Source organism: Oryctolagus cuniculus, chromosome 2 (genome assembly GCF_051225735.1).
Source record: "Oryctolagus cuniculus isolate XC-2025 breed Fujian yellow rabbit chromosome 2, ASM5122573v1, whole genome shotgun sequence".
NCBI classification, from domain to species: Eukaryota; Metazoa; Chordata; class Mammalia; order Lagomorpha; family Leporidae; genus Oryctolagus; species Oryctolagus cuniculus.
This window is the reverse complement of record NC_142868.1, coordinates 121,395,291-121,422,540: the sequence shown is the minus strand read 5'-3', so window position 1 is coordinate 121,422,540 and position 27,250 is coordinate 121,395,291. Positions and strand designations below refer to the sequence as shown.

At 45.9% G+C, this 27,250-nt stretch overlaps 1 protein-coding gene across 4 annotated transcripts in view; it reads right to left on the bottom strand.

Annotated features, from left to right (window-relative positions):
• Positions 1-6,952: 6,952 nt before the first annotated feature.
• CHMP3 (charged multivesicular body protein 3) overlaps positions 6,953-27,250 on the bottom strand; it is a 64,908-nt gene continuing 44,610 nt past the window's right edge. For all 4 annotated transcript variants that reach the window (XM_089326149.1, XM_008254151.5, XM_089326151.1 and 1 more), the window contains exons 4-6: positions 12,332-12,453; positions 8,463-8,577; positions 6,953-7,435 (exon numbers count right to left, since the gene is read on the bottom strand). In XM_089326149.1, the coding sequence (XP_089182275.1) occupies positions 7,293-7,435; positions 8,463-8,577; positions 12,332-12,453 (380 nt within the window). In that variant the 3' untranslated portion in view covers positions 6,953-7,292. The remainder of the gene's footprint in view (positions 7,436-8,462; positions 8,578-12,331; positions 12,454-27,250) is intronic.

Here is a 27,250-nt window from a genome sequence, read left to right as displayed (position 1 = left end):
AACTAAAAGACTGAATACATAAAGAAGATATTAATAAAAACAAAGAACTGGAAATGGCTAACAAAATTTTGTGAATGGTGACTTTGAAGAGACTCACAAAATAGAACTTGGCAAGACCAATGAAGAAAAAGGCACAAATAAATAATATTAAGAATAAAAATATGATTAAAAATATAGACTTAAAAAATCCTAAATGAGGGGGTAGAATTTTGGAGTTGCGGGTAAGGCTGCCACCTGTGATGCCGCCATCCCATATGGATACTAGTGTGTGTCCCGCTGCTCCACTTCTGATCTAGCTCCCTGCTAATGCACCTGGGAAAACAGCAGAGGATTGCTCAAGTCCTGAGGCCCCGGCACCCATGTAAGAGACTCTGATGAAGCTTCTGGCTCCCAGCTTCGCCTGGCCCAGCCATAGCTGTTGCAGCCATTAGGGGAGTGACCCAGCAGATGGGAAATCTTTCTCCTTCTGTAACTGTGCCTTTCAAAAAAAAAAAAATCTTAAAAGAAAATCCTAAGTGAATCATTTTATTAATAACTTTTTAAAAATGAACAATTTTTAGTAAAATAATTATCAAAACTGGCATTGTAGATAAACACAATTAAAGAGATTAAGTTCTTAGTAAATATTCTGTGCACAATCAATACTCTTCAAAATGCACCATGAGCACAATTTTTTTAAAGATTTATTTATTTGAGAGGCAGAGTTACAGAGAGAAGGAGAGGGAGAGAGAGAGGGAGGGAGGGAGGGAGAGAGAGAGGTTCATCTTCCATCCGCTAGTTCACTCCCCAAATGCCTGCAACAGCAAGAGCAGGGCTGATCCGAAGCCAGGAGCCAGGAATTCTTCTGGGTCTCCCATGTGGGTGCAGGGGCCCAAGCACCTAAGCCATCCTCCACTGCTTTCCCAGGCCATAGCAGAGAGCTGGATAAGAAGAGCAGCCGGGACTCTAACCGGCACCCATGTGGGATGCTGGTGCTGCAGGCGGAAGATTAGCCAAGTGAGCCACAGCGCCGGTCCCTAAGCACCCAGCTTTCCAGGTGAACCTGCAGCGCATTCGGAAGCAGGTAGCTGCGGCGTGAGGCAAGCCTTCAGCTGTGACAGCAGCATCCCCTATCAGAGTGGTCTCAAGTCCTGGCTACTCCACTTCAGATCCAGTTTCCTTTAGTGCACCTGGGAAGGCAGCAGATTTGACCCAAGTACCTGGGTCCCTGTCACCCACGTGGGACACCCAAATGGAGTCTGTGGCTCCTGGCTTCAGCCTGGCACAGGTCTGGGTGTTGCAGCCATTTGAGGAGAGAACCAGTGGATGGAAGCTGTCTCTCCCTTTACCAGTCACTCTGCCTTGCAAATAAGTAAGTCAATAAATCTTAAAAACACAAAAGACAGAAAACAGGGAAAACCACCCAGTAAAATTTGTAGGGCTAGTATTCTTGATAGCAAATATTGCTGACAGACAAACCTGCAAAAATCAGAGAGGAAATATTAGCAAGGTCAAAAGCATCAACATGTTAAACCGTTGATTTTTATGTGGTGCCCAAAACACATATGTATAGAGTGCAAGGCTACTTTAATGCCAGAACACCTTTATGGTTAACTCATCAAGCTATGGAAAAAGGAAAAAGAAATCTATCATTTCAAAGATGCAAAAAAGAGACCATCCTGTAAAATTTAAGATTTATAAATACATTTTTATTGTGACAAAATATATTCATATAATTTGCTATTTTAACCACTTTACAGTGTACAATTAGGTGGTGTTCTAGCTACCAGTGTGTATAAACACCAGCTTTATCTGTTTCCAAAAGTTTTCATCCCCCGGAATAAACTCTGCACCTACTCCTCAACAACTTTTCGACTCCACTCCCCGCGCCTCGTCGCTTCTGTCTGGGTCAGCTTCGCTTCCACAGGGAGTAAGCCTCTGCTCCCGCACATCTTTCCCATCTGGGAGGCTGCCAGCCACCAGACAGACGTCTCGGCCCCTTTCTCCCTCTGTCTGGAACTGCCGTGACGTGTCTGTCGCTGAGCTGGCCCGTCCCCCGCCAGTCCCCGGGGCTGTGCTGACTCTTCGGCCTCCTTTCTCCGGCCGGGAGCGCTTCGGTTGCTGCGTTCAGGTTCGCCGCCTCAGATCTGCCGCTGGACCCCTCCGGCGCTCCTCGCTCCCGCGACTGCACAGTTTGGTTCCGACTTCCTCCGTGACACATCTGTACTTCCGCTGAAACGCTCACTTTGCTCACAGCGCTCTCCTGGTCTCCCCTCTCCAGGATTCTCCCCAGGCTTTATGCTGCTCCACAGCCCGGCGGCTGTCTGGCCGCCGCAGGACCCGTGTGTCACGTCACGCAGTGTTTCCCAGTATGGTCCACTGCTTTTCTGAGTGAGGCAACACAGACGGGAGCACCGTGCCAGTCCCCGGACAGGCAATGGTGACTGTTTAAATGGGCTGCTGGCTTCAAGGTGCAGAGCTGAGGGTGGGGGTGTGTGTGTATGAGGAATAGGCAAGTAAAAATGCCAAAGAGCTTCCTTACCATTTTCAAGATTCTTTTTTAAACTCAGCATTTGCCTGAATGCTGTGTGCCTGGGTTTTCTAGAGTTCTAGTAGTTTCCAGCTTCCATCTGTTTTCTCTGGAGGAATGGGCATTTGCAACAGTCTCCTCTACCATTTTGCTGTCACGTCCCTATATATTTAAAGATTTATTTATTTGAAAGGCAGAGTTATAGAGAAGCAGAGAGAGAAGAGAGGTCTTCATCTGCTGGTTCACTCCCCAGATGGCCACAATGGCTGGAGCTGCGCCAATTCGAAGCCAGGAGCCAGGTGCAGGGGCCCAAGGACTTGGGCCATCTCTACTGCTTTCCCAAGCCATAGCAGAGAGACGGATTGGAAGTGGAGCAGCCGGGACCCACATGGGATGCCGGCGCTCCAGGCAGTAGCTTTACCCGCTACGCCACAGTGCCGGCCCCACAGAATCCTTTCTTACAGGTGAGAGATTAGCACTTGAAGAGCACCTGCCACTAGGGTAGCCCAAGAAAAATGCTGCCAGTTCTTTAGATATGAAAGCCACTGTTATTTTCCACAGTTACTCTCATAAGCAGTCACAGGTTGAAGGTTGGGAAGAGGCAGGTGCAGTGACCAGCAGTCTTGAGAACGTCTCTGGACCTGGGAAGAAGACGGGGCTCCCCAGGGCCGCGAGGGCTTACAACCGCCAAGTGCTCAGCAGGGAGAGGAGGCTGGGGCAGGGCAGGCCTGCTGACACTCAGCCACAGTGAGCTGGAGGGTGACTGCAGCAAGCTACAAAGTGACTTCTGAAGAGTAACTATATTTAAAATCAAATGGGTTGGGCACCAGCCCTGTGGTGTAGCAGATAAAGTCGCAGCCTGTGATGCCAGCATCCTTTACAGCACCAGTTCGTGTCCCGGCTGCTCTACTTCCTATCCAGTTCCCTGCTAAGGTGCCTGGGAAAGCAGTGGAGGATGGGCCAAGTGCATCAGCCCCTGCAGCCATGTAGGAGACCTGGAAGACGCTCCTGCCTTGCCCAGCCCTGGCCATTGTGGCCATCTGGGGAGTGAACCAGCAGATGGAAGCTCTCTCTCTCCCCTTCTCTGTGTAAACACACACACGCATAACTGAGTTGGTGATAGGAACAATAGTTCTAAGTGCCCTTGGAATGTATGAATGGTTTTATTGGGGTCTGTGGTGAAGCAGGGAGAGAGGGCGGCTGGACCCAGCAGAGCCCCTGAGGAAGAGGGAGTTCCCTTGCAGATCTGTACACCCATCGCTTTGCCTTCTAGGTAGCACTAAGACAGTACCTGGCCCACTCTGTCTCAAAGGGTGCCCCACAGAGTATGTGAGGGTTAAATTAATACATGGCACGAGCCCACTGTGTTTTACTCAGCCTGAAAGTGGGAAAGGAACAGGTATGGCCTCTTCAAATATTAAAACAAATCGACTCTATGCTTAGGTCATCTTATTTGAATGTGGAAGAGAGGCTGACATTATCAATTCTGGCTGTCCAGCTGTTCACATGGACAGTTTGACTCTCCACATAAGAACAAAAACCCGCATCCTATAGTCCCAATATTTTGTGAAGAAACTAGCGAGACTGGATTAATGCAATCCTAAAACAGTATGTCATCGTTGTCAGTATGCCGGTTCTGAGCAACTTGATCCATGAACTCAGCGCAATCCCAACAACAACAACAACAACAAATACAGCGAGTTGTGTTGTGGATCTCACTGATATTGAAGCTTAAATGCAGAGGCGAAAGACCCAGGACACCCAGCACAACCCTGAAAGAGAAGATGACAGTCAAAGGACGGACGCTGTTCAACTCAGACTTACCAGCCAGCTCTAGCACCTGAACGCTGTGGCATCGGGTGCAAAAACAGAAAATCAATAAAGGAACACAACAGGCAGCCAAGCCACAGACCCCCACACACAGTCAACTGATCCTCGACACACAAGCCAAAGCAATGTAATGGAGAAAAGACACCCAGATACAAAGACCGTGAAACACACAGACCTTAACATCTTTTCTATCAGTCAGCTTTTCTTCCCTATAAACACCTGGAAAAGCCTAACTTTATAATGCAAAGAAGTTCACTCTGGCTCCCGTTTCTGGGGGTTCAAGTCCAAGACTGGGCGGTGCCACTCGTTTGTCTGGCTTCCCTGAGGACAGAGGATGGCAATGGTAGCATGCACGTGGAGCAAGGACCACACTGAGCCAGGAGGCAGAGACACTGAGCCAAGCTCAAGTTTTTATAACCTCAGAATCACCTTCCCAGGGCATGCCCCCAGTGAGCCTTGGACCTCCCATTAGGCCCCATCTCAACAGTGTAACTGTAAGCTCCTCCAATCCTGGAACCATCAACCTGAAATCCTGAGTTTGGAAGCCAACACATTCTCCAACTACACCACCCTTCCTAGAAATGAACTGAAAATGTATCACAGACCTAAAGGCAAAATGTACAATGTTAACTCCTGAAAGGTAACTAACCTCGGGTTTGGCAATGACTTTGAAATACATCAAAAGCACCATCCATGAAAGACAGAGTAAGATGGATTTAACTAAAAGTAAAAACTTCTGCTCAGTGAGAGATACTGTATCAAGCCAACTAGAAGGCAAACCACAAACATAAAATATTTTGAACATACACATCTGATTAAGGACTGTTAGCCCAAATATACAAAAAATACTTAAAATTCAATAATCAGAAAATAGACAACCCAATTGAAAATAGGCAAAAGACCTGAACAGACACCTCGGTAATGAAGACATCCAGAACAGATGTTCCTTCCACATTGTGTCATGAGGCAACTGCAAATTCAAAGAACAATGAGGTTCCACTGCAAACTTACCAGAACGGCCAGAATCCAGAACATCATGGCGCCAAATGCTAGTGTCATTGTGGAGGGGGAAGAACTCTCATTCATTGTTGGTGGGAGTGCAAACAGTACAGTGCAAACAGTACAACCACTTTGGAAGACAGTCTGGCAGTCTTTTGTAAAACCAGATACACACTCACCATATGATCCTGTGATTGCATTACTTGGTATTCACCTAAATGAATTAAAAACTTATTTTCACACAAAACCTGCACACATTTAGAGCAGCTTTATTCGTAACTGTCAAAACTTGGAAACAATCAAGATGTCCACAGGGGAATGCTAAATTATGGCACATCTAGACAGTGGAACAGTATCTGGTGCCAGAAGGAAATGAGTCGTATCAAGCCATGAAAAGACGAGGAGGAAACCTAAATGCATATAACCAAGTGGAAAAAAGTCTGGAAAGGCTACACACTGTATGATTCCATATACAACCTTCTAGATAAGGCAACCCTATGCTGACAGTAAAAAGGCCAGATCAGTGGAAGGTATCAGCAGATGGAGCACAGAGGAGGTTTAGGGTAGTAAAACTACACATATGATACTATCATGGTACATACGTACCACATACATGTGTGCAAACCCACAGAAAGCACACCGCCAAGGCAGAATCCCAGTGTGAACTGTGGACTCCATGCAGGCTCCAATGTAACAAACGCGCCACTCCAGCAGGGGATGCCGAAGGCAGTGGTTGTGCTTCTTGCTTAATTTCGCTGTGAACCTTAACCAAAAGGTGCTGAAGGACAACTACTATACCCTGAAGCTGAAATCAGAAGTTGATAGTAAGGCCCTCTGGTGTACCAGGGCTATTCTGTATGAGGAGAATAGGAGGAGCCGAGTGTTTCAGGATTTCACTACGGAATCTACAAAAGCCAACCTGTGGGAGAGTAGCCGGGCACTTTTGCTCCCTGGCTAGTTTAGTACACACAGGGGCTGGACAGAGATGTGGGCTGAACCCCACATCCGCTGCCTCCTGACTATGAGTTAGGGTTTTCACTTTAGCAGGTAGAGCCCTTTTTCTTATTTGTGAAGACTGAAAAAGATCATGCACTTCAAAGAGCTCTGTAAATCATCACACACGTATAGAGTGCTGCTGCTGAATTATTCATAAATGCTATGTCGCAGGTGTGAGAGAATTGCTTATGATGCATGTCCACACTGGCCTCTCACTGGGCCGCTCCTGACTCTGAGAAAGCACTGATGGGTGGGCCCAGGCAAGTAGAAGACAACTAGCTCAAAGCAGGGTGAGGCCAACAGGGTAAGAGCCCGATCTAAACCCACAGCTGTCTGTTCTGGGAGCAGCTTCCAATGCGAAAGGAGTGACGAAAGCTGTAAATACAGCCACACACACCCAAGGACGTAATGCAGGAGCCCGAGAAGCAGGGCAAGGCACACAACTGCCGAGCATCTCTTGCTCAACACGCAGAAAGGAGGAGGAGCGGCTCCCACCGCATGCAGGGGCAGAGGTCACCTGTGCTGAGCACTGGAGGCCCACGGGCCTGGCCACAGCACTCCCTCACCCCTCTAGGCCAGTGGCGGAGACAACCTGCACACGACAAGCTACAATGGGACCAAGAGTCAAAGCAGAAATTTATTAAAGTCCCTCTATATAGTGTTCTACAGACTAAACAAATGTACAGAGTCCTCCACATTCAGTCTCAGAGTGCTTGATGAGCAAACGACTGCTCTGCCTTCCCCCAGGAAGATCCTGCTGCCGTTCACTCCTGAGATGCGTTTAATGACACCACCTGGAGAAGGGCAACCCCGTGGGGACCCCAAAGCCTCTGCAGAGAGCGAGGAGATACTAGCAGAGAACCTTCTCCCAAACGCAACGCCTCTCGGCAGAGGTGCAGTGCAAGAGAAACAAGAGAGGCAGCTCTTCGGGGGAGTGTGCACACCCCGTGGGGCGGCCTTAGCTGCGGAGTGTGGCCAGGCGTGACTGCATGGCCTCCAGGGCCTCCTCCTCCTCCTCGTCTTCAGATGCAGCCATTGCTCCTGGGAGCTCGGGCTCTGGCAGGGCGTCGGTCACCTTACTGGGCGCTTTGCCCAAGGCCCCTGGAAAGAGAGGAGCAGTCAGATGGGCTTCACACGGGGTCCCTTGCTCCTGGACCACTCCAACAAGCGCTGAGCACAGCGACGGGAGAGGGCGGCAGGCAGGCAGGGTGGGGTTCTGGTCTCTGCAACTTGTCATGACAACAAAGTCCCACCGATCCTCACCATATGTACTGGAAGAATCTTGGTTCCCAAGCCCCTAGAGCAAATTCCTGAGCCCTACAACGCAAACTCGAAATCTTCTCTCTGAATTAACTGTTCCTAAGTCTTCACAAAATAGTTTCTTGGAGTAGCTATTCTTTCTCCTAACAACTTCACCAAAGGAAGAAAAATTAAATCTCACCTTTTTCTTATGGAAGTTCAGAAAATCCGTGAGTAAAAATAAAGCTTAAAAACACATTAATCACCACCCAGAGATAACTATTTTGATTTATCCTTTCACTTTTTCTACAGGCATGTTTGACACAGATGATTTTAGTAACAAGGCTACTTTCACATAATAAACTGTGACCATCTTCCTGTGTCAGTGAATATATTTCTGTAGCCACCTATCACAACATAGTAGTCTATTAAAGTAAGACATAATACAACTGACTTAACCAATTTTCAGTTACTGGGTATTTAGCTTCTTTAGAACTTTTCAGTACCATAAATAAGCATTCCTCAGATAACCCGAGTTAATTCTTTCAGCACATCTTTAACTTCATTAGTGTCAGCTCCCAGAATTTAATCTCCTAGGACAAGAGCTTTCGACAGCTACTGCCAAACTACTTTCAAGAAAACCTACATCAATTTAAATTCCCCAACAGCAGTAATCAGAGCAATTTCTCCCCTTAACAATTTTTGAAAACTCTAGAAATTTAAAAACTTTGTTTTTTAAAGATGGTCATAGAAATTGTGCTTAGTTTTCCAAGAGATAACTTGTATCTCTAAAACTTAACCACAGAAGGGAGTGACAAGCTTTCAGAGTGAGCTGCCAGCAACTTTGGCGAATACAGGAGCGTAAAGAGGATCAACCTCACGGTCATACCTGCTGTGATTTCAAACAGAATTCTGTCAATTTCCATCTCTGCCGCCTCTTCCATTTCTTCCTGATCATCCATGCTTTCAAAAGTGTCCTCCAGCATTTCTTCTATGATCCCAGCCTATGCACAGAACAAGTCACTTCACTCAGCTGGGAAGCCGTCTCCCTCAGAGAGCTCGCGACAGTCTCTCAAGTGCAGTCCATCCTCCCGAGGGCCGAGCTGCGGGACAGCTGCCCAGGAAACACGGATGGTGTGTGCCTGCACAGAGGCCCAGGCCCATGGGGAAGCAGCTCTCGGAACACAGCACTGAGGCTGGGAGTGCTCTCCCAAAGTCACCCAGGCCACAGAGGTAGCCCCTGGGAACTTGCTGCCAGAGTGCAAGATTTTGTTGGCATAGTCAGTGAGAGTTGGATCCGGGCCGGGTGCAGAGGAGCCAGAGCCCAAGCTGCTGCTGCACGTGACCTTCTAGAAGCTTCTTGACTGATCAGAACATAAGGCACAGAGCAAGGGGCTCATTTCCTTTAGGCTGCACAGCAGTCAGGATTTTACTTCTGGGGCATCTTCTCAGAAGCCTGAACCATGTTTTCCTGTCAATTTCCATCTCTGCGCCTCCTCCATTTCTCCTGATCGTCTGTGCTTTCAAAAGTGACAGAGCTGTTGCAGAAAGCGTCTGCCCTAACATTACAGCCAGAATTTGTGAACGCAGGGGCTGCACATGGTGTGAAACATGGTAAGAGACAAGAGCAGGCTGGGAATCGGGAAAGGCCTGAAGATCCTCCATGATGCCCAGGTCACCACCGCGGGCACAGGGTTCCCCTGGTGGGTCTGCAGGGACTGAACGGCTCACCAGAGTCTGATCACCCACTCCTGAGAGAATCGAGACAGTGCTCTGACACGACGAGGTAGACACTTTACCAAAGCCCGGGCCTGGCAGCTTGGAGCAGCCAGCACCCTCTGTTCTCACAGAGCTCGGCGCCTCGGCAGGGCACGAGCCAACGGCTAACACTGGCCCCTCACGGCCACTCTCCTCAGTCGTCCTGCTATGCAGTGTGGTGTACAGCGTTCTCTGCTTTCAAAGCTAAGAGTCAGAACGGCGCCTTGCACTGTCAAGGCAAAAGCTGCCCCAGCTGCTGGGCAGAAGCAGACGGCCCAGGTGGCTCTGGTGGAGGGCAGAGGGAAACATGGCTTCAGGCACCTACCAAGATGCCCCAGAAGTAAAATCCTGGCTACTGTGCAGCCTAAAAGAAATGAGCCCCTTGCTCTGTGCCTTATGTTCTGATCAGTCAAGAAGCTTCTAGAAGGTCACGTGCAGCAGCAGCTTGGGCTCTGGCTCCTCTGCACCCGGCCCGGATCCAACTCTCATTGACTATGCCAACAAAATCACATTTAAAGCAACCTATCTCCCCTTTCTGCTCCCACACCCCTCCAGTGAACCTGAGTGATCTGAATCTAGCTACCAGCCTATTCTGCCCATTATCAGTTCCTTTCCTCCAACCACAACGAACAAATCAAGAAGTGCACATTCATGTCACCCGGGCGGAGGCCTGTGGCCTAGTTAAATGGAAGCTACCTTAGCGCTGGGGCTACTAGAGAAGGTTCAATACACACTGGCTAGTTGGCTAAAACCGCCAACCAAAGCCCTCACCGTGCAGGGGCAGAGCTGTCAGTCACTCACTCATCAACCATTCATCCAATTCCTGCTCTGTGTCACACAACAGACTAGGCTCTGGGGATAGAGCGGAAGACAGACCACGTCCCCACTCTAGGGGAGCTGGGCTCCCACAGGGGCTTCAGGATACACCTGGGGAGGCGTCACTAGCTGCATTCATAAACACTATCTACTATGTGTAAGCCTGCCTCCAACTCTGTATTGCTTTCAGGATTCAGAAGCCACTGTGAAAAGGAACCCAGATTCTAAAAATGCCTTCCCTTCAGAGCTCAGTGACGGTACGAGTTATAATAAGCACGCCCGAAGTAACTCTAAGATGTGCCTTGTTAGCTAGCTCTACATAAACAATCATCACCATCTTGCAGGCAAGACAGCCACACACCATTTTCAGGGACAGACCCTTCTAACTGCTACTGCCCCCAAATCCCTCATTCCCAAGGCCTGGGCCCTGGGCTTGTATTTATTTACTTGTAATTCTTATTTTTATTTTAGAGGCAGAGCTCCTCATCTACAGGCTCACTCCACAAATGCCTGCAATGGCCAGGGCTGGGTCAGGTCAAGGCTGAGAACCAGGAACTCAACTGTGGTCTCCTACATGGGTGGCAGGGACCCAACTGTTGAGCCATCACTACTGCCTCCCAGGTCTGCACCAGCAAGAAGCTGGACACAGGAGCAGAGCTGAGACTCAAACCCAGTCACTCCTGACATGACGCTGGCATCTTAACCACCAGGCCAGATGCCCATCCTGGGCCCTTTCTTGTCCATCAATTTTCTTCTCCAGCCCCTTTGTCCCATGGCTCCATGACCCTGGATACAATTCAAGGCACAAATTCCCCAGGGAGAAGGCAGGCACCTTCCACACACAAACCCTATACAAGAATCTGGGGTGGGGGCCAGTGCTGTGGCATAGCGGGTAAAGCTGCTGCCTGCAGTGCTGGCATCCCATGTGGACACCAGTTCGAGTCCCAGCTGCTCCGCTTCCAATCCAGCTCTCTGCTAGGGCCTGGAAAGCAGTGGAAGATGGCTCAAGTCCTTGGGCCCCTGCACCCATGTGGGAGACCCTGAAGAAGCTCCTGGCTGAGCCTGGCCCAGCTCTGGCCGTTGCAGCCATTTGGGGCATGAACCAGCAGATGTAAAACTTCTCTAACTCTCTGTCTTTCAAATAAATAAATAAATCTTTAAAAAAAAAAAAAAAATGAGGTGTACTCTTGGTTGCCAGGCCACAGGTTTGCAGTACAAAAAGCACCTGTACCAGGGACCTGCCATCACCACTTCCTCTACTGTCACCAAGGTGGCAAGGCTTTAGGACACCTGTGCTCCAACTCCAGTGCTGCACTTATGACTGAGATGACTTTAGGTAAGTTTACTCAATTTCCTTCTGCATAAAAAGGGGATACAAATGCCTACCTCCACTGGGCGGGTGGGGGAACTGGGCAGGAGCATGCACAATGCACCAGCAGCTGTGGGGGCTCAAGTGCCAAGGTCCTCCTCACCCTGTCCCTGTCTGAAGGTCACCAGAATGGACAGGTGCTTGCCAGGCCCTGATCCTGTGGATGGCAGGTATTTATGTACTTTCTGTTTGGTTCTCAACCTCTCCTCTTTTCAGTCTAAAACACGAGTCAGCAAACCACAGTCTGGGTGCCAAATCTGGTCAGCTACTGCTTTCGTCAATAGTTTTGCTGGACTATATCACACTGACTTGCTTACCTATTACCTATGACTGCTTTTATGCTACACGACAGAGTTGAGGCAGCAGATGTACAGCCCACAAAGCATAAAATACATTTATTATCCAGCCTTTTACAGCAAATGTGCACCAACGCCTGGTCCAGAGTGAACCCCGCCAACATTCTCGAGGAGCAGATGGTAGAACCAGGGTTTCTTTTGTCTTTTGCTCATGCTGGAGCCTGCAAACTCTATCTGCTTGAACTTTAAACAGCTGCTCCCTGGATCCCCTTCCTCCCTTAGAGTTCTGGCATATTTTTGCTTCTTTTAAGAAATACTCTGGCAATCTGATCCAATCTCTGCCATGCTCAGCTCATTAGATTTCAACCAGTGTTAACAGCTGCTTGTCCGTCCTCAAAACCGTTTCTAACAGCTGCAGCCTACCCACTGCCCCCCACCCTACCCCATCCCCACCCCCCGCCGCTTGCTGACAGGGACTCTCAGTGGTTTGGGAGGGGAAGCAGGGCTGGCCTAAGTCACCTTCATCATCTCTTTGGACAGCTCCCTCATGGTGGCCTGGATCTCTGGGATCTTCACAAGGCTCTGCATGGCCTTCATCACCTCTGTGCTCTTCTGCAGGGAACCAGCCACGCGCAGGACCGCTGAAAGGGAAAGGCTGCAGTCAAAGACTGTGTGGCAGGAGGGTACAGCAGACAGCCAACAGCAAGGAGCAGGTGGACACGCCGAGTCCAGCGTGCCTCTGCAGCACACTGCTGAGGTAGAAGACCAAGAGTGACCTTTCTGAACTGCAGGCTATCTGGGCTACTACAAGGGCGGACTCTCCAAGCTTGCACCCTGACCAGCTGACCTGGAGCGCGGACTGGCAGCCTGCAGCTGACCTTCAGGGAAGGACACCAGCTCGGAATGACCATGACACCTAGGAGAAGTCACAAACGGAGGAAAGCTCAAGAAGCTGTATGGAGCACAATGGAAAAGAGGCGGCCGGAGGCTCCCCACACCAGCCTGCAGAACAGTGTGTGCTCTGGGAGGCGCTGCCGCTGGTCCCCAGGAAGATGAGAGAAATTGGACAAGATACAGCGAGTATGTGCGTATGTATGAGGTGGTTAGGGTTCCTTGATAGGGAAAAATCTGTAGTTTCAGATCGCATGCAAACTACCGTCTATAAATTACGGCAGCAGCAGATGGTCAGTCTTGGACAAGTCAAAGTAAAGAGCTGGACACCACCCAAATCTGTCCTGGAATTCCATGGACTGAAGTCCTGAGAAGTGCTATACATCAAGCTGTTCCCCATCCCTGGTGCTGCAGCACTGGGGTGACTGCAAAGCCACCTGGTAGGATCCTGACCCTAAGAAGCTTTCACATGCAAAGGAGAACAAGGGCCACCAGGATTAATACCTGTTAGATTGCAAGGGTCTTCAACACGTTCACAGAAAATGCAAATAATGAAAAAAACTGTACATGGATTTCAAAATTTTCTGCACCAAAATAAACTTACTTTTTAAATCCATTTTTCCTTTTCCTAAGAAATGAACTATTTCATAACAGTTTTAAATTTATAAAGAAATTGTGCAGTTGAAAGAGTTCCCATTTATTCCACACCAACTTCCCCTATTTTTAGAATCTCTTCTTTTTTTAAAAAGATTTTTTAAATCTATTTGAGAGGCAGAATTATAGACAAAGAAAGGGAGAGACAGAGAAGTCTTCCATCTGCTGATTCACTCCTCAAATGGCCACAATGACCAGAGCTGGGCCAATCTGAAGACAGGAGCTAGAAGCTTCTTCCAGGTCTCCCACATGAGTGCAGGAGCCCAAGGACTTAGGCTATGCACTTCTGTTTTCCCAGGCACATTACTAGGGAGCTAGATCGGAAGAGGAGCAGCCAGGACTCAAACCAGTGCCTAGATGGGATGCTAGCGCTATAGGCAGAGGCTTAACATACTATGCCATAGCGCCGGCCCCATCAACATATTAAATTGGTATATCTGTCAAAATTAACAAACCGCATCAGCTCCCTTTATTAACATTTCGTATTAGTATATGGGTCACAACTAATGAATCCCACCCAGCCCCTCCTTTTTTAATCCAAACTTCTTCTCCTCTCTCCCTCCCAGCCTCTGGTAATCACCATTGTGTGTTCAGACAGAGGTTTTTTTTGTTGTCATTTTTTAAAGCTTCCATATGAAAGAGAACACATGGTTTGTCTTTCTGTGTCTGGCTTGTTTCACTGAACATGATGTCCTCCGGTTCCATCCACTGTGCTGTGAATGGCAGGATTCCATGTTTTTGTGACATCGTATTTACATACTACATTTTATTTAACCATGCCTCTGATGGAGACCTTGGTTGATTTCGTACCTTGGATGCTGTCAGCAGCACTACAACAAGCAAGGCGGAGCAGGTATCTCTTCGCTATAATGATTTCATGTCTGCTGGGCATCTACCCAGCAGTGGGACTGACGGATCAGGTGGCAGTTCAAGTTCCAGCTTTTTAAGAAATCTGTTTTCCACAGTGACTGTTCTAATTTATACTTCTATATACTCACCAGCATTTGTTACTTTCTGTCTTTTTAATAAAATCCATCTGACAGGGGTAAGGTGATACTCACTGTGGATTTCATTCACATTTCCCTGAGGGCTAGCGATAGCATGTTTTTCATACATTTACTGGCCATCTGTATTTATTCTTTTGAGAACTCTCTATTCAGGCCCTTTGTCCATTTCTTAACTGGACTGGCTTTTCTGTTAGAGTTGTTTGAGTTCCTGATCTATTCTGCATTGCCAGATAACTAGCAAACATAGTTCCCCATTCTGTTAGATACCTCTTCTCTCTGCTGTTTCCTTCACTGTGCCGAAGCTTCTAAGTTTGAAATAACCACATTTGTCTAGATTTGCATTTGTTGCCTACGCTTTGGGAATCTTGTCCAAGAAATCACTGCCTGTAGCAGTCTTAAAGTGTACTCCCAATTTTTTTTTCTAGAAATGTCATAATTTCAGGTCTTAGGTCTATCTTGTTGATTTTTATATATGGCAAGGGGTAGGGACCGAATTTCTGTCTTCTACAGATGTATGTCCAGTTTTGCCAGCACCACTGATTGAAAAGACATCCTTTCTCCAATATAAGTTCTTGGCACCTTTGTCAAAAGTCCACTGGCTGTATTTCATGGATATTTCTTTTGTGTTCCGTTGGTCTATGTAGCTATTTTTATGCCAGTATCATGCTATTTAGTTAAAATAGCTTTACAGTATGCTCTGAAATCAGGTACCGTGTGCCTCCAGCTTAATGTTTTCTGCTCAGGATTGCTGTAGCTATTCTGGGTCTTTTGTGGTTCTATATGTGTTCTAGGATTGTGTTTACTAATTCTGCAAAGAATGTAACTGGCATGTGACAGGGAGTACACTGAATCTGCAGGTTGCTTTAGGAAGTATACTATATTGGTCCTAATCCATGAACTTGGACTCTTTGAATCTTTCCAAATTTTTTGTGTCCTTGATGATTTCTTTCAATAGTCTTCCATAATTTTCATAGTAGTGATCTTTCACTTCTTTGGTTAAATTTATTCCTAAATGTTTAAATTTCCGTAGCTACTGTAAATCAGATTTCTCTTTCGGCAATCTCATTATTGATGTATAAAAATGCTAGTTTTTTTGTATATTGATTTTATATCCTGCAACTTTACTGAATTGGTTCATCAGTTCCAGGAACTTTTTGGTGGAGTGTTTAGTCTTTTCCAAGTACCAAATCATCAAATCTATAAACATGGATATTTTCATTTTCTCCAATTTTGATGCCCTTTCTCTTCCCTAATTGTTCTTACAATATTTACAAATATTTCCATAAACTTTTCACATTTTGCGATTTTTCTGAAAGAGTAAGTAAGTTTACAAGCTGCAGAGAAAATTTCATTTAACACTGGAATGGGACAGCAAAATATTACAGTTAGTGTAATTTTAGTGGTAATATCAAGAATGTGGCTGAAACAAACAATACATTATTTACATCATTTTAGTGACACCAAAAGATAGAGATTTGAAAATGTTAAAGTTATTACTGATCACTGTATACAGGCAGGTGATCAGAGAAGAGAAAGTGTGAAAATCAAGCCAAGTTCACAGTTATATGGGAGTTGTGAAAGTCTGCTTGTGATTTTTCCTCACTTGCATCCTGAGTCTGTCACCTAGACAGTGCCTCAACATGACATGCAGTCAGTGGACTGTTCTGAGCTGAATTAGTAAAAATGAAAAGATGGGAGGAAAAAAAAACTGACTAAAGACATATTAAATAAACTGAATTATTTATATTTTGAAATAGGTATACATTTCTATCAGAATGAATGAGAAAAGAAAGAGTTGATGTAGTAGGAAAAAGAGGAAGCAAGATGAACTTAGAAATAAAACTTACAACGACAAGATTTAAATTGATAATCAAAATGAATTAGGGAAGTAGGTTTTAAACAGCCAAACTAGACGTTATATTGTAGAAACTCCAAAAAAACGGGACTGCTAGAGTTTGGCTGTGTCCCCTCCAATGTGCAGGCATGGCCAACACGACAGCACTAAGAGGCAGGCCTTTACGGCTGGTGCTGTGGCACAGCAGGTTAAGCGGCGGCCTCCTACATCCCATATGAGTCCTGGCTGCTCCACTGCAATCCAGCTCTCTGCTCTTGTACTTGGGAAAGCAGCAGCAGATGGCCCAAGTAGTTGGGCCCCTGCCATCCATTTGGGAGACCGGGATGCAGTTCCAGGTTCCTGGCTTCTGCCTCACTCAGCCCCAGCCATTACAGCTATTTGGGGAGTGAACCAGCAGATGGAAGACCTCTCTCTCTCTCTCCCTCTCTGTAAGTCTGCCTTTCAAAGAAACAAATAAATTAAAAAAAAAAAAAGATGTGGTCCTTTAAGAGGTGACGTGGCCACGAGGGTTTGAGGGTTTCTCTCTCGTGAATGGTGCAGGTGCCCACTGAAGGGCTTGGCTCCTTCCCGTGAGGACACAGCGCTGCTGCCTCCCAGACAGCACACACGCCAGCCTGCTGATCGTGAGGCTGCTCAGCCTCCAAACGTGAGAAGGAGACTTCTGCTCTTTACAGGTTAGCCGGTCTCGGGCATTGTTACTGCACTGCAGCACAGAACAGACTAACACAGAGGGGTGCGTGCATGTGGACGAACACTCACACACGGGTAACTGAGCGAAATGTATCTTTCTACAGTCCAAAAGGAAAAAATAAAGTGTAGCAGGTAAAAATAATCTCTTAACTAAAAAAAGAGAATGAGAAGACAAGACATAAGCTGCGAGAAGGTATCTGCAACACACATCTCTGAGAGAGGACTGTTCCCCAAAACCTAAGGTCAACTCCTAAAACTCAATAAGCAAACCTGAGCAAAAATGGCCAGAAGAGCTTGACAGGCTGCTCACAAAGCAGACGCACAGATGGCAAATGAGCACATGGAAAGACACTCAACACTGTCACTAGGGGGCTGCAAGTTGAAACAGTGAAGTATCACAGCAAGCAGATTAGAACAGGCAAAACCCAGACCACAACACCGACGCGGGGGAGGCTGGGGAGCGACAGGAATTCTCACCGTGACTGCTACGGTCACCTTGGGAGAGAGCATGGCAGTTTCTTGCAAACCTAGACACAGACTTACCGTACAACCCAGCAAGCACACTGGATGAGGGCACCACCTAGTGCTGAAGGGAGGGAAGTGTCCACAGCTCAGAGGGAGGAAGCGGGCTACCTGGAATTTCTCAGAGCCACCGATGAAGCCGGATTACGGTGACTGGAGAAAATAACTAATCCTCCAGCGTGCAGATGACACCACGCACCAACAAGAAGCAAAACCTGCCAGGGAACCGTAACTCACCTAACAGTCAGGCGTCAGAAACCAGCCCACCAGGGATCCGTTACTGTCAAATGCTTGCTTACGTGAAAACTTTAAAAATAGCTGCTTTAAGGAAACTCAATGAACCCAGAGAAATTGTATAATCCTCGAATATAATCACTTTTCAGAGATTCAAATAATTTCAAAAAACCAAATTCTTTATACTAAGCAAAATTGAAAAAGCGATAGCAGATACTAAAAGTAGAATAGATCAAACAGAAGAATCAGTGAGCTCAAAGATAGCTAGAGATTCAGATAGGAGAAAGACATTCCAGACAAAGCTGAGAGAATTTATCACTACCAAGGCCTGTCTCAGAAGAAATGCTAGACACAGTTCTTCAAACTGAAAGAGAAGACACGCTAACAAGTCAAAAGAAAATATCAGACGGTAGGAAACTCACTGGTAACAGCAGTTACATAGAAAAATTCAGAATGCTCCAATACAGTAAACATGGGGCAAAAACCATTCACATCTTTAGTATGAAAACTAAACAGGGGCCAGTGCTGTGGCATAGCGGGTAAAGCTACAGCCTCCAGTGCAGGCATCCCATATGGGTGCCAGTTCAAGTCCCAGCTGCTCAACTTCCCATGCAGCTTTCTGCTGTGGCCTGAGAAACCAGAAGATGGCCCTAGTCCTTGGGACCCTGCACCCGTGTTGGGGACACGGAGGAAGCTCCTGGCTCCTGGCTTTAAGAACACGCATAGAATGAAAGTGAATGGATGGAATAAGATATTTCTTTTTCTTAAATATTTGTTTATTTATTTGAAAGTCAAAGTTACACAGAGAAAGGAGAGGCAGAGAGAGAGAGGTGTCTTCCATCCCCAGTTGGCTGCAATGGCCAGAGCTGCACCAATCCAGAGCCAGGAGCTTCTTCCAGGTCTCCTAAGTGGATGCAGGGGCCCAAGGACTTGGGCCATCTGCTACTGCTTTCCCAGGCCATAGCAGAGGACTGGATTGGAAGTGGAGCAGCTGGGACTCAATAGGCACCCATACAGGATGCCAGCACTGCAGGCGGTGGTTTTACCCGCTATACCACAGCGCTGGTCCCGGAATAAGATACTTCAGGCAAATGGAACCTAAAGGAAAGCAGGAGTAGCCATACTTCTATCAGATAAAATAAGTTTTAAAGAGCAATAAAAAGTGGCAAAGGTCATTATATAATGATAAAGGGTTCAACCTAGCAAGACAAAACAACACTTGTAAATACACATGCACTCAATATCAAAGAACCCAAATACATAAAACAAGCATCAGTATACTTTGAGGGAGAGATATACTTTGATACAGTAACACAGGGGACTGCAATATTCAGAAATGGTCAGATCATCCAGACAGAAAATTAACAAAGAAATAGCAGCATTAAATTGCAGCCTCAGATCAACAGGACCTAACAGACATCTACAGAACTTTCTAAGAGCTGTAGAACACATGTTCTTCTCATCAGCACATGGAACATTCTCCAGGATAGTTCACATTGTAGGTCACAAAACAAGTCTGTCAAGTTGCTGGGCCCTGGCACCCACGAGGGAGCTGTGGAGGGAGTTCCAGGCTCACAGCTTCAGCCTGGACCAGCCACAGTCATGGAGGCCTCTTGGAGTGTGAACCAGTGAACAGAAGACTCTGTGTGTGTGTGTGTGTGTGTGTGTGTTTCTCTCCCTCTGCCACTGTCAAATCAATCTTTTTAAAAGTCTCTCAACGAATCTTAAAAAATAAAGATCATATCAAGTATCTTTCTGACCACAATGCAATAAAATCAGAAATCACTATCAAAATAAACACTGGAAACTACCCAAATACATGAAAATCATACAATTTACTCCCAAACAAGCGATGGCACAAGGAAGAAACTATGAAGGAAATTTAAAAGTTCTTGAATTGAATTAACGTGTGAACACAACATAACAAAACACGGACACAGCCAAGGCGGCCCTGAGCGAAGTTCACAGCAATCAGTGTTCTAGCAGAGAAGGAGCACGACTGATCACTGCACCTAGTGGAACGAGAGAAATCAGACTGAAGCAAATTCAGCATCAGAAGGAAAAAAATAAAAACTCCATAAAGATATGGAGGCAAAAACAAAAAACTACGTGATAGGATCAATGAATCAAAGAGCTGGATCTTTGAAAAGATAAACAAAATTGGCAAACCCTTAGCTAGACTAAGAAAAAAGTCCAGCTTCAAATAAATAAAACCAGGGGATGAAAAGGGAGACATTACAACTGACAATACAGAAACACACGGAATTATTAGGGATTGCTGCAAACAATTACATAGCAACAAATTGGACAACATGGAAGAAATGGAAAACACCTGGACACAGGTACCTTACCAAAAGTGAACCATAAAGAAATAGAATACCTAACCCGCTCAGTAATGAGCAGTGAGACTGAACCAACAATACAAAGCCTCCCATCAAGGAAAAGCCCAGGACCAGATGGCTTCATTGCTGAGTTCTGCCAAACATTTAAAGAATACCAATTTTTCTTAAGTTATTCCAAACATTAGAAGAGGAAGGACTTCTTCCAAAATCATTCCTACAAGAACAGCATTACCTTATGATCAAAAGCAGACACAAACACAACAAAAAGCAAGTTATAAGCCAATATCTAACGTGGACATAGATTTAAAAACCTTCAACAAAGTACAGCAAACCAAATTCAACAGCACATTAAAAAGATCATTCGCCACGGTCAGGTTAGACTTACCCCTGGGACACAAGGAGTTGGGTTCAATACATGCAGCAAGTCAGACATGACCACATCAACGGAATGCAGGCTGAAAGTCGTGCGAGCGTCAACAGACAGGAATGGCACCTGATAACATACGGCAGCCTTCACGGTTGCAGCTCTGAACAAATTCTGTCTACAATGAATATACCCAACATATACAAAACCATCATACTGAATGTGGAAAGCTTTCTAAGATCTGGAACAAGACAACGATGCCCATTTTTACCATTCTTATTCAACTTAATACTGGAACCTAGTCAGAGTAATTAAGGAAGAGAATAGAAGAGAACCCAAATTGGAAAGAAAGATGTCAGATCGTCACTATTTGCAGATGACATAGCCTTATACATAGAAAACGCCAGCACTCTGCCAACTATTAGACCTCATCAGAGGTGGGGGATACAAAGTCAACATACAACAACCTGTGATACACCAAGAGCGAACCACCTAAAAATAAAGCAATCCCATTTCCAAAAAGTACTCCAAAAATAGAGCATCTAGGAATAAAGTTAGTCAAGAGGTTAAGGATCTCTATAATGAAAATGAAAAACAACCCAAGAAAGAAATTTAAGGGGATATAAAGAAATGGAAAGATATCCTTTGTTCATGGGCTAGAAGAATCAAGATGACTGACATATCTATACAGCCAAAGGCGATTCACAGATTTTATGCAATCCCTACCAAGTACAAGTGAAGTTTCTCACAGAATTAGAAAAAAAACTACTGGCATTTGTGTGGAAGCATACAGGACCCTGAATGGCCAAAGCAATCTTGAGCAAACCAAACAAAGGAGGCAGCATTACACTACCTGACTTTAAAATATATTACAAAGCTACCGTAATTAGAACAGCATGGTATTGTCATAAAACATATATAGACTAATGCAATAGATTTAAGACCATGGAATTAAACCCACACATCTACAGCAAACTCATCCAGAGACATGCACTGGAAAAGGACTGGCTTTTCATTAAATGGTGTTAGGAAAACTGGATACCCACATGCCCAAGAATAAAACTGTCTCCTGACTCTCCCCATGTACAAAAATCAACTCAAAATAGATTAAAAACAAAACAACTAAACGTAACACGTGAAACTTTGAGGCCACTTGAAGACGACACAGGAGAGATGCTTCAGGACATTGGAACAGACAGCACAAACAGCGCCGACTGCCAAGGGTCAGGGAAGGAGGAGAGGAGTACGCAGAGCACAGATCTGCAGGGCAGTGGAAACTCTTGGTGGATCTATGTCGTCATACACGTGTCCAGACCCAGAGTAAACTACGGGCACAGGGCAGTTAATGTGCGTCAAAGCAGGTCACGAACTTCAGCAAACCTACTACTCCAGTGAGGGACAGGGACAGAAGACAGGCACACACAGGGAAAGCAGCAGGTATACCTCGGTACTTTCTTCTCAGCTTTGCTGGGAACCTAACACTGTTCTAAATAAATTTAAAAGTAAGAGCAACGCTATCGCCTGGTTGAAATCAAGACTTAACTGGTAAGTCGGGCCGGCGCCCCTGCTCACTAGGCTAATCCTCTGCCTTGCGGCGCCGGCACACCGGGTTCTAGTCCTGGTCGGGGCGCCGGATTCTGTCCCCGTTGCCCCTCTTCCAGGCCAGCTCTCTGCTGTGGCCAGGGAGTGCAGTGGAGGATGGCCCAAGTGCTTGGGCCCTGCACCACATGGGAGACCAGGAGAAGTACCTGGCTCCTGCCTTCGGATCAGCGCGGTGCGCCGGCCGCAGCGCGCCAGCTGCGGCGGCCATTGGAGGGTGAACCAACAGCAAAGGAAGACATTTCTCTCTGTCTCTCTCTCTCACTGTCCACTCTGCCTGTCAAAAAATTTAAAAATAAAAAATTAAAAATTAAAAAAATAAAAAAATAACTGGTAAGTCACCTGGATTCAAGGCTGCCATTTTTCAGGAGGAGACTGGAAGGGCTCCATGGTCCCAGGACCTCCCTGCACAATCTACAGCAGCCAGCCTGGGAGAGAGTAGCTGGGCGTTTTGTCCTGCCTGGCTAGTTTTGTGTACACGGAGCCTGGACAAGAGGGCTCTGGGTGGAAGCCTGCACCTACCACTTCCTGACTGAGCCAGGAGACCACATACGACAAAGAGCTCTGTAAAGTTTCACAGACATATCAAGTGCCACTGCTGATTGACAAACGCATCCTCCGAGGGCCTCGGGTGTAAGGGTGCTGCCTGTGATGCACGACCACCCCTGGCCCGCACCGGTCAGCTCCTGACTCGGAGACAGCACTGAGGAGCAGGCCAAGTTCCACGCACCAGACCACCAAGTCAAGGCATGGGCCAGCAACGAGAAGCTGAAAGACGCCCAACCCCACAGCCCTGGCTAGACTATACAACACTGTGGTCAAGTTCTACTTCCTTTGTAGCTCAACATATTCTTTAATTAAGACAACCAAAGAAACCAAACTAGCATCTAGTATATTTTATGAAGTGTATGTAATGCTGATTCTAAAGTCTGACCAAAAATCCCATAGAGTTGCTATATAAGCATTCTACTGAACTCACACGCTATATAAGATATTAAAAACAACCTCTAATGTTTTTAAGACTGCATAAACCTATTAAGACCAAAGTGAATTCATACTCAATAGGCTTACTATTAAAATATCGTATGCAAAACCAGGACAATACATTATATACTAGAATACAAGCGGCATCAGGCTAATGGCCATGTCCCACTGTGTCAACTATATGCTGAGCATACAGAATGCAACCAAAGGATATGAATCAATGAATAACAAAGAATTTAATGACAGAAGGGCTGACAGCCTGTTAGACAGGAATTCCTATCTAAAATGCTTCAAAAGCCAAAGCATTCAACTTATTTTTCTTATATTAATCAAAATGTCAATTAAAATGCCACTGAAGTATATACATTTAAACAGTTAAAATGGCAAAGTGCTATATATTTTACAGTAACCAAAAAAAAAATCACACACAAAAAATGAAAAGTTAAAATCCTGCAGAAAGGGGCCTGCACTGTGGAGTAACGGGTTGAGCTGTCACTTGTGGTGCCAACATTCCATATGGGTGTTGGTTCAATTCCCAGCTGTTCCACTTCCAATCTAGCTCTCTGCTGATGGCCTGGGGAAGCAGCAGAAGATGCCCCAAGTCCTTGGGACCCTGCACCTGCGTGGGAGTCCACAGGAAGCTTCTGGCTCCTGATTTTGGCCTAGTCCAGCTCCAGCTGTTGTAGCCACTTGAGGAGTAAACCAGTGGATAGAGGATTTCTCTGTCACTCCTCCTGTCTCTGTTAACGCTGCCTTTCAAATAAAATAAATTAATTTAAATATTCCTGCAGAAAGCATCCCTAAATCAGCGCAGTAACAATGAGCTGAGCGCATTCAAACCTGCAAGGCCACACTGCAGCGTGAGGATCACGAGGCAGAACGAGCAGCATCTCCCGGTCCCTGCTCTCCTGCCGGTGTCCCTCCTCGTTCACCAGCGGCCTTTCTGCGGGCCTCCCTGCGGTCCAGGCCTCGCGAATCCGTATTCACCCTCGCAAACCGCCCATGCGCGTCTTCTCAGGAGCTTTCCAGTTTTAGATGAATACATGCTGACCCAGAGATCACCACATTTCTTTTATTTAGAGGAAGCTTCACTCTTTTATTCACACTGCCTATCAGTGCCTCACAGAGCTGGCACTCAAATATCTGTTGAACAAACCAATGAATGAATTCAGAAGAGAGCAGGGAAAATCACCATATTTAAACTGAGGAACAATGTTAAATATACGAGCATCTGGACAGCAAGCTACACTGGGGCAGGTTTACAGACACAGGTGCTCTTACATAGAATAACACAGAACTGGCTCAGAGATGTTATTTCCTTTTTGTACCAACACCAAAGCTTGAAATATTTCTTTACAGAAGTGAACAGTCAGGGCCGACACTGTGGGCCGGGTAAACTGCTGCCCGCAGCACCAGCACCCCATGTGGGCGCTGCTTTGAGTCCCGAATGCTCCACTGCAGATCCAGCTCCAGGATGACGCACCCAGACCCTGCTACCCACATGGGAGACCTGCATGCAGCTCTTGGCTTTGCCCTGGCTCAGCCGCAGCCTGGCCGTTACGGCCATTCGGGGAATGAACCAGAGAGGATCAAAGATCTCTCACTCCTTCCCTTCCTCTTCCTCTTTCTCTCCAACTTTGCATTTCAAATAAATCTTAAAAAAAAAAAAAAAATGAACAGCACCCAGTTTTCTAAAGGCAAAATAGGGAGGAAGGATTACCAAAAACAGAAAGTGTTTCTTCCAATGTTTTAAATTGCAAACACTGAACAACTATATATTGGGGACAAATACAAAGCACTAGATACAAGAAAAGAAACTAAAAATCAGAAATAAACATAAAAGGATGAAGAGTTCATTTTTTAAACATTTCGGGAAGCTTCTGAACACACACGCAAGTAGAGGAAAGTAGAGGAGTATCACTTCAACAGAGATAAGGATGGCAAACAAGTCACCAGGAAGGCAGTCTCTCCGCCAGTCCTTAGAGAAACACACGCGCAGGCAGCACCACACCTCTGGCAGAATGGCTATGAGACGAACAGTAACAGCAGCAAATGCTGGGCAGGATGCAGAGAAACTGGATCACTCATACAACGAGCAGCGTGAGCAGTGTGAATTTAAAACGCAGCCTCGCTGGACGACGGTCTGAGGATTTTTTATATGCATCCATGACACCCTGCAACTCTTCTATCGCATGCTTGTCCCAGAGAAATGAAGACTTGCATTCCTACAAAACTCGTACACTTTTATAACATCTTATTCCTAACACCCAGAAACTACAAACAACCCACATGTCTTTCTACAGGTATCCTCCACCCAGAATGCTCCTCAGCAATCAAAAGGAACAAACATGGGGAGGAGGAGGAGGAGGAGGAGGAGGAGGAGGAGGAGGAGGAGGAGGAGGAGGAGGAGGAGAAGAAAGAAAGACAGAAAGAAAGAAAGAAAGAAAGAAAGAAAGAAAGAAAGACAGAAAGACAGACAGAAAGACAGACAGAAAGAAAGAAAGAGAGAGAGAGATGATTTCCAAAGAAACATTCCAGAGCCAGTGTCATGGCACAGCTTGGGGGAGGTGGGCATGGTTAAAGTTCCTGCCAGCATTTGGTTTCAGAGCACCAACTCGAGTCTGGCTGCTCTGCTTCTGTCTGATCCAGCTCTCTAATCATCTAGGAAAAGCAGAAGACGGCCCCAGTGTTTGGGCCCCTGACACCCACACAGGAGACCTGGATGGAGTTGCAGGCCCCAGCCTCTGGCCTGGCTCAGCCCTGGCCGTTGTGGCCTTGTGGGGAAGGAGCCAGCAGATGGAAGATCTCTGTCTCTTCCTTTCTCTGTAGCTCTTCCAAATAAAATAAACAATTCTTAAAAAATAAATAAATACAAAAGCTCAAAAGGGTGAGTTGATTCCATAAATGTGGGTCAAAGGTTGTCAACCATCACACTACTGGCAGCTTGGGCTGGGTAATCCTTTTGTTGTAGGTGGCCGTTTTATGCATTCTTGACGTTCAGCAGCATGCCTGGTTTCTACCTACTAGGTGATGCCAGCAGCCACACCCTACCCCACCAAAAGGCAAAAACACCCTCTGTTCAGAATCACTGACCTGAGCTGGAGATGCTACTGGAACGGAAATTAACTTTAGCTCTGAGAATCTCAACAGCTAAGGCAGAAAGTTAACCATGTTTCAGGTTGCAGGGCACTCACCTTAACAAGCACCAAGCTCTAAGATGAATTTTCCCCCTGGCTTCCTATATTAAGAAATGTTAAAGTGTATAATCTTTATTGATCATATAAGTAATCGTGTAGAAGTTGTAAAAAAAAAAGCTTCAAATGGCTGTTTCCTAGCATTATAAGGAAGCAAAGGAATACCATGAAACAGCTCGGTGAAGGCATTTCTGTGACATGCAAAGCTGGGGGGCGGGGCTTTCTGGTGATCCAGCTTGACCCAGGCACAGGGCTTTAAAATGCTAGTGGAGGGGCCAGCAGCACCATGGTGTAGTGGGTTAATCCTCTGCCTGTGGCCCAGCATCCCATATGGACACCAGTTCACGTCCTAGCTGTTCCTCTTCAATCCAGCTCTTCACTTATAACCTGGGAAAGCAGTGGAAGATGGCCCAAATTCTTGGGCCCCTGCACCTGTGCGGGAGACCCAGAGAAGCTCCTGGCTCCTGATCAGCCCAGCTCCAGACACTACAGTCATTTATTTGGGACGTAAACCAGTGGTAGAAGACCTCTCCCTCTGTCTCTCCCTCTGTCTGTAACTCTATCTTTCAAATAAATAAATAAAATCTTTAAAAAAATAAAATGCTAAAGGGATGACTGTCCCCTGTTACCAATGACAACTATGTATTCTTACACTGTATTTACATAGCAAAAACTAAATATTCATATAGATTAACAGCTAAAATATAAAAGTATCAATTTGTTAAGGAGGTAAAAGTTCCCCCACTTCAAAAATTTCATTTAGTTTTGTGTTTTATTTGTATACGGGAAAAATTTCATCTATAACAACATCTGTGCACTGTAGAATTTGAATTTGTAGAAGTTCTGAAGGAAAGAAATGAAAACCACTGAATAAACACCAAGAACAATAATGTATTTCAAGATTAATTATTGTTTAGTCAAGGCTTAAACTGAATTTTCACCTTGTATATGCTAGATCACATATACAGTTTAATATATTTGTATATTACATATACAATTGTATATTACATATGCATATGTAATATACATATATTACATATACAATTGAATATTAAATGCCAAACGGAGTGAGGTCAGCAAGACAACAGAGTTCTCAGCTTCA